The 12,892-nt window shown below is 40.5% G+C and overlaps 1 protein-coding gene and 1 long non-coding RNA gene across 13 annotated transcripts in view; one reads left to right on the plus strand and one right to left on the minus strand.

Moving 5' to 3' along the window:
- Positions 1 to 601: 601 nt before the first annotated feature.
- Positions 602 to 12,892, minus strand: part of stk32a (serine/threonine kinase 32A) — a 38,404-nt gene continuing 26,113 nt past the window's right edge. For 4 of the 6 annotated variants that reach the window (XM_058088240.1, XM_058088238.1, XM_058088241.1 and 1 more), the window contains 5 exons: positions 12,190 to 12,306; positions 10,417 to 10,542; positions 9,193 to 9,321; positions 4,139 to 4,203; positions 603 to 2,366 (listed from right to left, as the gene is read on the minus strand). In XM_058088240.1, the coding sequence (XP_057944223.1) occupies positions 2,249 to 2,366; positions 4,139 to 4,203; positions 9,193 to 9,321; positions 10,417 to 10,542; positions 12,190 to 12,306 (555 nt within the window). In that variant the 3' untranslated portion in view covers positions 603 to 2,248. Of the gene's footprint in view, positions 2,367 to 4,086; positions 4,204 to 9,192; positions 9,322 to 10,416; positions 10,543 to 12,189; positions 12,307 to 12,892 lie in introns of all 6 variants that reach the window. The other 2 variants (XM_058088244.1, XM_058088243.1) reach the window with 2 other exon arrangements.
- LOC131138895 (uncharacterized) overlaps positions 2,588 to 12,892 on the plus strand; it is a 31,757-nt gene continuing 21,452 nt past the window's right edge. For 2 of the 7 annotated variants that reach the window (XR_009132158.1, XR_009132160.1), the window contains exons 1-4: positions 2,588 to 3,014; positions 4,849 to 4,913; positions 4,993 to 5,130; positions 5,265 to 5,401. This is a non-coding gene — a long non-coding RNA (uncharacterized LOC131138895). The other 5 variants (XR_009132162.1, XR_009132157.1, XR_009132159.1 and 2 more) reach the window with 5 other exon arrangements.

The following is a 12,892-nucleotide window of genomic DNA, read 5'->3' on the forward strand; positions in this document are numbered from 1 at the left end:
TATCGAGCCACTAGGGGAAACAATGAGCAGAATGACTCGTTAACTGCTAGTGTTTGGATATAGCTCTGTTCCAAAAACATTTCTATACATTAAACTCACCCTAATTAGCTTTCTTATTATTATTATATTATTATAATTTAAATTTTTGGCATTTTAAAGCGTTCATTTCAGTGAACCGAGTCATTCCGGTTCACTCAGTAAAAAGATCCGTTCATTTCGTTCAATTGATCGTTAGCCCGTGATCTCCCAATGTACATAGACCCGGTCAGGCGAGTCGAGTCAGGCCGTTCACTCATGTTCACGTTCGTTCCGACTCAACAGCGTAAAAACACGTGATACCTTGAAATCTGAAGTATTATGATCCGAGCGTCTCAGCTACCCGGTCCGTCTCGATTACATCTTTAATCACTAAAGTTAAATAAATTACACTTTACTACAGCAGGGGGCGCCGTTAACACACAAAATATTATATCCTGCTTACACAAGAGGTGGAATGCCGCCTTTCTGGGATATTCCTGTAGATTCTAAATATTCAGGCCCATTCTTCATGTCATGCTGCCACGGGAAAAAAAATAATGAAATAATGACACCAGGCAGTTTCATTGAATAAAAGAAAGTTATTATTTAAGGCACACCTTAATAGATTGCAACTCTATCACAGATTAATACAAGACAGTCACAAATAAGGACAAAAATAATACAATTTAAAATCTTCCCTTTTTTTTATCATATACATACACATTTCATTATCAGCCCTCAAAACGACTCCACGATGTATTAGTTAAAAACAGGAAAGACACCCTAAGTTTAAAATGACAACAAATAACAGCAACACTAAAAAAAAAGGTAAAGTCCAAAACACTGTACCCATTTTTTGAGGGGGTGGAAAAGTGCAAGTTAAAGAGTTAAAAATATATACATAAATAGCAGACAAAATTGTATGTGTGTATATGTTGAGTGGTGTGAAAAAGTGTGTCCCCCACTACTGTATATATATGATATGGTATGATAGCAGGCTATGTATGATATTGGCATATAGCTACTCGTACGTGTGCATCTGCAGTTCAGTGTATTTGCCTTAGTGAATGCATTTCACAGTGGATGTGCAAAGCGACCTTTATATGTTTCGTATTCCTTTTTTTTTTTACAGTGTCAACTCGGTAATTTGAAGTATACAGTAAAGAAGATGGTTTTTTTTGTCCATTTGTGTAACTTCACTAGTGCTTCTAAAGATATGATTATTATGAATAAGCTAGTACTACTACTGCTACTATCAACATACGGTATCTGCTGCATCCATGATTAAGTGACGCCGCCAGTAGTAGGTCTTCAAAATAAAACCAAAATGTCTTACAGAATTATTTTCACAGTAGAACCTCCAAAGTTGCAGCCGGACGTTGGTTGACTTCCGAGTTGTTCTATTTTTAAAGCAACTTTCCCTCATAAGAAAGTGATTTATAAAACCTGTGCAGACAATGTAAAACTAACAGAAAATGGAGGTATCGCAGGAATTAACGTGCTGTGACTTGTTTTGTAAGTGATACTTCCTGTTCTATGGCTTTCATCACACTTTTTCTATTTGCTGTCTTTGTTGTTGTTTGAATTTTGAGGCAATTTTTGTTTGAACTCCAAATTATACAACTTTGGCCCGTTCAAAAATCCACCATATTATTATTGAAATATAGTGAGATAATAGTATACTATATATACGTTGCTGACATACAAACATTTGTGTCCAAAGTTGTAAAAGCTACTACACTATCAATTTTTTGGTGCCCTTCTGCTTAAGTACCAACATGACGGACGGTTGACAGTGCGTTGAAAACAACGGACATAAATAAATGTCCTTGAATTGCACCGTGTTGCTATGGTTGTGGTTGGACTGGTCTGCACCAGACCTTAGCTACATCTTCATTTGCATATTATTCAAATCAACAGGATTATATCACAGCTATGTTGTCTTTAGAATTGAAAATAAAGCAATAGAATCCAGACCGGTAAAGCGCTATTAAAAAGCTTCCTATAGACAAGGCAGTCCAAGTCCGAGTCCATTATCTTCAAGCGGGACCACGTCGCTTTCATATGAACATATGTCCATTGTCTCGTCTTCCATCATTGTTTGTGTGTAACATCCCTGTAACATTTGTGTGCTTGCTCGGAGGGTTTGGCGATACGTAGGTGCTGATCTACAAGCAGCAAGCAGGTTGAAGAGATTAACGCAGAGTACAGACTCAAAAGTCAAGACGACTTATCCTGATAAATAGTCCACGGCTTGGACATTGTTGTTCTGACCGTCCTCTATTGCTTTGTTCTTGTCACTAGTGGACAGTTGCAATGAGTCGGAATCTACCACCGCTTTCTTGGACCTGTTGAAGAAAGAATATCATATTTAAAAAGTAGTTTTCATCTGTTATGCAATGGCTTTGAAATCTAAATGTGATGTGTAGTATTCTAAACTGGTCACTAGGTGTCAGTAATGTTACATTAATGAGACAATAGCCACCACCACAAGTTTAGATACTGTCATTGAATACGTAGCCTATCATAACAACAACATGAAGGTAAATTGTCAGTGGCTTCTCTGAGACTGCTTATGTGTGTGTACATATTACAGATATGTACTAAGGGTGTGGGAAATAATCAATATCGGCTCATTCATTGGGTATGGATGTAATTGACGGGTGGACTTCACAGAACTACATTACGTAGAAAACTCGAAGTTTTTGTCGCCGCGAGTCCGCCGTCTTGTATGGCACTACCTTGTTCGTTTGCGACTTTCGACGTTTTTACTCATGGTTTCTGAAATTCTTGACGCAATAAGGCATTCAAATGCCCTACTGTGTGGCTGTAAACTACCTATATATGCCTATACACTGCGGACGCCGAGCTGCCAAGTTGTGCTACACAAGATGGCGGCGTGCGCAATGAAGCACTGCGCGGCGGCGACACCGCGCTGTGTGTTGTGTCCGGGTGTGAGCTTTCTACGTGGAATCTACATTCAAATCGCTGCGTTTGTGAGTATCAGTAAAATCTGACACACGCGCCGTTTTATTAATGTTCATCTGCTGTTCCCCAGGTGCAATGAATGCACCACAATTAGTTCGCGTTCTGTATTGAATACGGACGGAAGCCGTGAGGCACATACAACTACTAGTAAAACAGCATGGACGTTCGTTCGCACGCAAGCAGAAGCGAGGAAGTTTCTATATATAACCCACCCGCAACGTTTAAATAGTATGTTTCGAAACACTACGGATTCGGAAAGCTCGACAAAAGTCTGTCATTTTTAAAGAATGCCGCGTTAAGAAGCCGTACAACGGCAGCACTACAAACATACGGAACCCCTTAAAAGGGGACACCACAACACGGACAATTCTACCGCCGAACGCCGGGGAAAACCCAAGCAAATCTGGTCAAATCAAGTGGAACTTCCGCTGCTTTCCAAATTGTCCATGAGCTATTTGTCCGTCCCCAACAAGTGTCCCCCCTCTCTTAACGAGCAGGTGACATTAGAACAGCAGAGCACTTGGTTTCTTTCTGAATTTTGAAACAATTTTAAAAGGGTATAAGTTGGTGTACACTTTAGCCTACCTACTTCCTAGCTCATTCATATTAGCAGTATGTTTTGCAGACAGGAATATAAACAAACATTGATTGCACTGTTGAAAGTGTCACTTTAACTTTGTTGTTGCTGCGTACTGTATTTTTTACAACAGTAATTATTGTTAATTGTTTTACTCCACCACTGAACCTCTGCTATTGTAATTGCATAGCCGATGTGAAAGTGTGCGGAAAAGTGGTTGTTGTTTTAAGATGGTAAAAAGAATTAGCAAGAAGTGATGCAAAGATAAACAACACTTAAGTTGAATTTACTGCCAAGTGCCTATAAGACCATACTGAATTCTATTTTATTTGCATCATGTTGAATTGCATCATATCGCAAGAAATTGCACCACATCGTATCAGATCGCATTGATTTGAACTAAATGATTATCGCATCATTGTATCGTCGGAAAATTCCATGTATCGTTAAAGTATCATATCAAATACCAACAACCAATCCAACTATTGGTAACATATACTAACCGGTCGATGCATTCGTTTTACTAGGAGTGTGTTGACTGTTGGCGTCTCTTACTTTTCTCTGTTGAAGATGATAAAATCTCTCTGGACGTTGTCCAATTGTTGCTGCAGCTGACCATTCTGAAGAAAAAAACAAAGACGGCGGTAATCAAAACTTGTTTACAGCAAGAACTAGTTCACCACAATGTATTCCACTTGGCATTCTCTAGCTGTTCATAATACTGTATGCAGGGGGTCACACGGTTTACGACATTACGTGTTACATTTTGTAGTAACAAACATACTCCCGTAAACTCATTAAAAACACAATTTTGGTCTGAAAACACAAAACTCACTGGAGAACTAGTTACAGCATGTGCTGGTGGCATAATACACACCACTTGTGGCACAAGAATGCAGTGTATGCCTTGTTTTACAATGTTATTAGAGCCCTTCAGACATGAAATAACATCCCTACAGTCACCTTTACATTCATATTACCCAATATTGTAGACCTAGTAACATTAAATAAGACATATGAGAGACATAAATAAGACTTATACTTGTGAGTGTTGATATAAATATGTTTTGGTGCTACAAGAACAGAATAGTCCCTGCTATTGATCATTCAATTCTGCAATACAATACAAACAATACATTTGAGTGTTTAAATATGTATATTTTTAACTAAGAATAGGTCAATTTCAACCATGAAACAGCATGATTTATTAAATCACCCCAAATTTAAGAATAACATATTCACTGTCACTTTCTGGAACTTCACAGAACTTTGGAGGACACTTAAGCGCTGACTGCCACCTGACTCGTACATATCTGGCCCACTTCATCAGGTAAGAACATTCTGCTCTGTTCTCAAACTCCTCCTGGAGAACCCGGACGAGTGTGCAGGTGCTTCATTACTCTGTCAAGGAGTAAGCAGCTGCGCCTATTGCATCGATGACCGAGAGGAGGGACAGTGTTGCAAAAACACAACAGAGGGAGCTGAAGATTTGTCCACTCCATGAGAACATGGTTGGAGAAGGTGGACATCTTGTGCCATGTTATGAGGTCAGTGTTATTGAACAGTTAAGAAACGATACCACTTCCTGGAGCACCTTCTGCACGGTTCACTGTTTGGAGTAGAGTGAATGTGTATATCCTTTTAGTTTATACATTTCCTTTGTACCCCCTTCTTGGTAAAGATCGAAACCCGAGCAGCGGGTGGTCTCTTCTGGGAGAGAAGTGGCTGACTCCCTGCTCACTTCTGTCAATCACAACCCAGCAAAGAGCTGCTTTGGGCAGGTGCTGTCACAGTGGGGAAACAACCGAAAGCCATCAGGTATATTAGGCAAGGCTTTGTCATAGGAGGACAAACTGAATATGTAGAAATATTTTCAATTGTGTCACCTTTATCCTCCACAAAGCACACTCATCAACATTCTTGAATGACAGGGTTGATAGGACGTCCAACGCTGGTGTCCACACCCTTTTTAGAAGACAAACTGGATACTCTTCTAAATTAAGAGTGACAGCTAGATTTTATTTACAGCCCTGAGGCGCTTAGCATAAATGAAAGCCTGAAATGCTGCCAAAAGCAAGACAAGGAAACCCAAACAACGACATTCTCAACGACCCAAAGCCCTGTGGATGTTTTACAAATAATTTGAGGGCTTTTTCGTCTTTGCTAAACAGCTGTAAGGCATAGTGTACTATAGTCCTTTTGGATATACTGCTCCTATATTAGGATTAAAAATTGGTATCTAACCAGGTAGAAAGGACGCCACATCGTCAAAACAACCCAGGGTTGGGTTTGAACCCACGCGCTCAACCTTAAAGAGGTTTCCCTTTTGGCAAACCAAAATTGATTTTAGTATTAGGTAGCATTGTAACAATTTTTTTGGGTTCAGTCAGTCAAGGTCCCTCTGAATTGTCCTTTTTCGATGTATTTTACTACAATACAGTGAGTGCTTTTTGTGTCAGTGACTAAAATATCAGCTAAGTAAATGCAAAAATCCTTACATTTATTGATACCCAGTATTTCAGAAGCGGATGTAGTTTTGCTTACTTTTCTAATAGGATGACATCCTCTGCACACATTGTATACAAAATGTCCGCGCTTGTAGTTAAGGAAGACGGTAGTCGCCGAAACACAAAACACAACACGGTGTAAACATACTGATATAGCCTGAGTCACATACTACACCGTCGCCATCCGAACATGGTAATGTAATGTAATGTAATGGTTTTATGTCATTTGAACATGCATCAGATTACAATTGAATGCATCACATAATCAGTTCACAGTTCCACATGTCCAAAAGGAGTAGGAAGAAGCAAAGCTTATTAAATCCTACCCCTCCATCTGGTATTTTTGTACTTTTGCCATTTGTTCACTTCCTGCTTTCCGAATATAATATGACTCTTCATGATGACAGCATTATGTAAATTTCTGTGAGAGTCCGCATTTTACAGTAGATTTCATTTGTATCGGCCTACTCAAATTAGTAACACTTTGTATCGTGGGGCCCAACGCAATAAGTATGACACAGCAATAAGTATGACACAGCAATAAGTATGACACAGCAATAAGTATATAATGAAAAGGTCCTCAATCGCCCCGTTATTGATCAGCCCACCAGAAAAACTCCCGACGGTCAGTCTGTCCCTGCTAGTGTGATTAGCAGCCCCTTTCACACATTTTCCCATGTTTTTTCCTTGTCACCTTTCTTTATAAATGTCACCGATATACATAATGGGGGAAATATAATCAAACTGGGAATTCTGAGGTCGTATAAGAGGCGGGACATCTGTGTGAAAGGGTGTTTCACAATGCCAGAACCGGCATGTTAAGTGTGAAACCAAAGATGCACTTATTGCTCTGAATGCAGTTGTCGCTGTCAGAGAAATATTTGACACTTCATAGCAGCCACTGTTGTGATCTAATTATTGCTGCGAAGAAAGTGAATAAATTCTAGATGGGTGTGCCTTTTTGTGGGATCTCTGCATGGACGAAGTTATTGACAAGAATAGGAGACATTCTCTACCTCGATTTCCATACATTTGGCCATAAAACAGTACAAGCCAAGATTGTGTACCTTTTAGGGTATAATAATGTGCGTTTTATGATACTTAAGTCACCCTAGATGATGTGTGGCTAATTCCAACACCATTCCACTGTGACTCTGACCTTGTACTTGTGGTTTCTCCCACATTCTGCTTGACCTGATCCCATTTGGCACAAGGAAGACATACAGTCTATCTCTCCAAGACACACCTAAATGGAATTGTTATTCTAAATGATACTATGATACTATTCTTTTCTTGATTGGCACCATTTTAGACTTCTCCCTTGCTAATAGCAAACAACACGGTCCTTTTTAATCACCCTGAAGACAGTCATAGGGAGTGCTCGGCTGGAAGAGAGCCCACCAGGGAGGAGGGGGGGGGGGCATTTCTCATCGTCCTTGACTGGGTCTGACGTGCCAGCATGAGCTCCGATCAAAACTATGAATAAAGCTTCAAATAAATGTCAATACGTTCTGTTTTCTCATTTCACGCTTCGGATGATAAGAGGCGGGGAGTGTGACTGTGTGTTTGGCAAAGACACATTTTCTTCAATATCTGAGAGGATTTTATTCGTTGCTACATTATGAGGACGGTAGAGGCGGGGAGGGAGCTTAGAAGCACAGTAAGGGGAGCAAAAAAATGGATGAAAAAGAGGTCACACACGGTGAAGGGGAGTGACAGTGACATGAAGACAGCATTGCAGAGGGAGTCTCGGGACAAGGGAGGGGAGAGTGGAGGCGGCAAATGGATAGAGGAAATATAAATATGCAAAAAGAATACACAGCTGCTCCCCGGGTAAAGAGAAGGAAGCGGTTGGAGATGAGCATTAGGCCAGCTAGATTTTCTTCATTCAATATTGATCTGCTATGCTCCAGTTATCTTGCTCATAATCTATTCCTCACACATACACACTTTGACTTTTTTCATAGTTTTCTCACTTACATGCAGCCATCAAAAAGTTAAGCACTTCCCTTTAGACAATACAGACAGTAAGCAGAGTTTAGATTAGCGCTACTTTAATTTTTCCACGTTCTAACATGGGATATTTAGTACACAGAAAGATTTATTAAACTTTTAATGAAATAAATGTTTTTTTTTCTAAAAATTGCAGAACAGTACATGTTACATGGCTAGTTAAACAATAACCTACTAGAAAAAACCCTTAATCGCTGTCCTCATCCTCCTCCTACAACCACTAAAGTAGTCTTCTTCACTCTCAGAACCGAGCAGCTTCACCATTTCCTCGAAACACATTTTCCATTATCTCTCCCTTTTTTGTTGTCACAGCTAATGCCGCCCCCGAAACCTGACTGCCAAGATCCACCGGCAGGCCAGAGCAAACCGGAAAGCTGCATTACATGCACCTCGTCGCGTGTTCTCCATGAACGTTCTCCTCTTTACTAGGTCCAAATGGACTGCTCCGAAGCACAAAAAATGTTGCAAGTCTCATAACACATCAACAGAGCAACAATAGAATACTCTAATACACCACAATGACGCAGTACATGCAAAATTGCATGTTCCGCAAAAGAGCGAATCTGGTGATTGAATTGTGATGTAACGAGGGAACACTATTACACTTTTGCAGACAAACAGAAAGTCAGTGACAAGTACAGTGGTTAACCCGGAATTAATCATCTTACTGCATTAGACTAATCTTAAATCACTCACATTGCCACTTTCATTTCCTTCACTTACATCACAGCGTGGGATGTGTGTAGATATACGAGTGATCAAGCACCATTGCACTTGACTGTGTGATCAAATTAACCTGTTAGTTTTCCCCTTTCTGTTTTCTATAAACACCCAAAGGACGGCAGCTGATTTATGTGTGAGGAAAATTGAAAGAGAGAAAGGGGATCACGTTATTTGCCTTGCAAAGTCAGGCAGCGGGCAGGCGGTCCATTTTGTTGTGACGGTGAGAGGGTTTTTAAATGTGTCCTTGACATTCTCATTAGCACTTTTAAACCAGCCGACCAAGCTTCCTCAGTAGCACTGACGTTTTTACAAACGGTCCAAAATGCGCTTTGTACTGCTCATACACATTTGTTTTGAAAGGCGTACCTGTGGTGATCCATCAGAACCCTGGTCCCTGGACTTTCTGGCAAGCCTTTTCTTCTTTTTGTGAAGTGGTTTGGATTCCAGGATCATTTCCTCCAGCTCAAACGTAGGATCGCAGTTTAGTCGCCGCTTCTGCAAAAAGTCATATGTAGAAATACATTAAAAGATGGCAATTAGGCAATAATGACCTGACGTTACGTTGACCTATTTTGCATATTGTGGGATTCTGTGCTACATTTACAGTACTGTACAATATAGTATACATATACAGGACTTTAGATGGGTCTACAGCTACAGATAGTGGTGTACTCCTCCACCCCTAAGCACAACCAAAGCAGCTGAGAACCACTGTTTGAACACACATGAAATAATGTACTAAAAGCGTACAATTATGGCCTTTATGGTTGCTGCAGCCCCAGGATTTTGGGGGGGATTTGCACAGAAATGCAATAAAACACATACATGAGTGCAGCAAAGTGTACAAAGTCTGAAAAAGGTGTCTGATAATCAGGGTCTAGAGATTTATACAGGGTAAGGCAAAATGAACTGACACATTTGTAGGTTAAATAAAAGGCAAATAAGTAAAGAAACAAAAAAGTGTTATGTTCGAAAAGTACATATAATGCATTTTTTAAAAATATAATGCCATTTTGCTTTGTTTCCTTATAATGCCATTGTTTTTCTTTTCTTTTTCAGTTGCTGCCATGAATTGGACCAGTGAGCATTGTGCTTTCATTGTGGAAACGTTCATCAAAACAAACGAATCTGTGACTGCAACACAACAAGCGTTCGGTTTGCACTTCAATCTTGGTAGACATTATCCCGTATCAGCTCGAAACACATTTCCACAATGAAAGCGAGATGCTCACCAGTCCAATTCATGGCAGCAACTGAAAAAGAAACGAAAAACAATGGCGTTTTTAAGAAACAAAGCAAAATGGCATCACATGAAAAAATGGCATATGTTTTTTGTTTCTTTAATTGCCTTTAATTTAACCTACAGATGTGTCAGATCATTTTGCCTGACACTATATATGCAAACCAATAAGGGGCATACTTCCCCTGAAGAGCTTTTCCTCCTGTCACTCACAAGCACCTTCTTAAACGTCAGATTTATTACTAAAGCTTTATGTTCCATTCAGGTATGGACTACTGTGGAGTATATTGAAGTCCAAAACACTCTGTTCTGTTCATATTTTCAATACTTCTTTGCATTGTGGTGCTCACATTGGGAATAAAGCCCGGGGGAATCTGTTTGCTGAGCACAATATCCCAGCTGACGTCCGACATGTAGTCCAGATCTTGGAGCTCTGCTAGAGAGGAAATACGCTTCTGGACGTCGATGCACAGCAACTGAAAGGGAGAGAAAGATTCCATTTAGAAGGAGAAAAAACCTTTAGTCTGCAGGGAGACACAGCCCCCACTGAGACATGAGCTGTCTGAGAATGAGGAAATATAGCTGCAAGATACTAAGGGGGGAAAGGGACAGTGGGAGGGGCCAAAGGCAACAAGTTCAATACAGAAAGAAAATGGTGATTAAGGAGAGTTGGGCAGGTTTTGAAGTGTGAAGGATAATGTTAAAATATATTGTGTGTGGAATTTTACCCTTACACACTCTTAACACTCCTCACACCCACTTTTAGCTTCACACACACACACACACACACACATGGTTAGAATGCCAATGAAGTGCAGGGAGTCTGAGCACGGAGCAATGCAACAGTTAAGACTGCAGTGGATGGCTGCCAAGACTAAGCCCACGTACTCCAGCTAAAGTCTTAGCAGCTGAAGAGGTGTTACAAGAGGCTTAATGGAAACAAGAGCAATGGACCCCAGACACTTCATTATAAGCACTTTCATTCATTACGCCTTTACGAGGTAAAGCAGTGTTGTTTTGGACGTTTCTTAGATAATGTGGATAATGGAAGAATAGAATCTGAAGCAACAATGATGTTGTATTGTTTGCGCTGTGCAAGCTAATGTGTATAATAACGGTCTCTTTGCACCCTGACTGCAAAGGATGAGTTGCATTATAACCTTTGTACATATTATCATTATATATCACATAATAACGATTCATATGTGTCCATTTAGGGTTTACAAAATATGTCTTTTAAGACCGTGGCGTAGTTGGTAGTTGGTGTTTTTCTAGTAGTAATAGTAGTAAGTAACATCGCCATCTACTGGCTTGGCATGCACTTATTAGCTTTTTTGTGAACGATGACGTAATTCACTGCTGATTTGATGAGCAAAGGAGTGGGGAGGAGGGCCAGTGAGTGTGCGATCCCCGTGGTTGAGGAGGCTACATGCCCACAGGGCCACCAGCCTCCTGGCCCCCCACGTTGAGGTGCGGTGCACCTGTTTTTGAACACTATTAACGCTGCATCTCAAGTGAGGAACTTTACAAAAAATAAAATAACCGTCAGCTGCACGGCGGACAAGTGGTTAGCACGGAGGCCACACAGACCCGAGTTCAATTCCACCCTTGTGTGGAGTTTGCATGTTCTCCCTGTGTATGCGTGGGTTTTCTCCGGGTACTCCGGTTTCCTCCCACATTCCAAAAACATGCTAGGTTAATTGGCGACTCCAAATTGTCCATAGGTATGAATGTGAGCGTGAATGGTTGTTTATCTATATGTGCTTTGTGATTGGCTGGCCACCAGTCCAGGGTGTACCCCGCCTCTCGCCTGAAGACAGCTGGGATAGGCTCCAGCACCCCTGAGACCCTTGTGAGGATAAGCGGTAGAAAATAAATGAAAATAACCATCACCCTGTTCAAACTATTACGGTTACACTTGCACCGTCAGATTGGTTTAGCGTCCTTAATGTAAACATCATAATGACCCCCCCCATCCAAAGATTTTTCTGTCTACTATATAATTAACTACAATTATGGGATGTTCCTAATGTAACTAATAAAGAGACAATATAGGCAGAGAGAAGATGCAACACTAAAATCAATGGTCGAGAGGGCAGATGAGTATGTTGAGTTTGGTGTACCTTTCTGAGAAGTGACTTCATCTCCGTGGACCACGCTGCCGGGAAACTGAGGTGGACCTTATGGAAGGTGTGAAGGATCTCATTGGTCGGTGTGCTGGACCTCATCACGTACGGCCTCTGAAACCCAGCACAGGGATGAGAGAATATTTGACAAATGTTTGCTGTTCAACTGTCCGCAAGAGTTTCTTTGACAAAGTAGGTGTCTTAAAAGCAATCAGGAGGTTGTTCTAGTCCCACCCGCCCGCTCCCACTTCTGCTCATTTTCTGCTCCCATAAGGACAAATGATACAAAGAAAGGGAATAATTTTCCAAACACCAAAAGAGAGAATGCCTTTGTACGTAGTTTCTTTTGAGTTCTTTAAGCCCATCTTTTGTTGATTAATTGAAACCTCTGCTTTTCTGATCCTGTGTTTGAGCCACTCTTGTTAAAAATTTGAATGTCTAGTATTTATAAGCATCTGGACTGATATTCATAAAGAATTGAATCATTGAGTCTGAAAACACTGACTAAAGGAAGCCATTAGTGTCATTTAGCAATTAGTGTCATGTAGTCTCCAGTTCTATAGGTGGAAGTAATGCATCGTTTAGTCTGATTAATGGTAATTAATCTGCAGCTGTGACCAGACTCCTCCTACAGTGAGAAGATTGAGTGACGAGATTATGCATCATCTTTATTTCCATGACATTTGAATTTAAGTCCTCC

The sequence above is a fragment of the Doryrhamphus excisus genome, chromosome 11 (assembly GCF_030265055.1).
Source record: "Doryrhamphus excisus isolate RoL2022-K1 chromosome 11, RoL_Dexc_1.0, whole genome shotgun sequence".
Taxonomy (NCBI): domain Eukaryota; kingdom Metazoa; phylum Chordata; class Actinopteri; order Syngnathiformes; family Syngnathidae; genus Doryrhamphus; species Doryrhamphus excisus.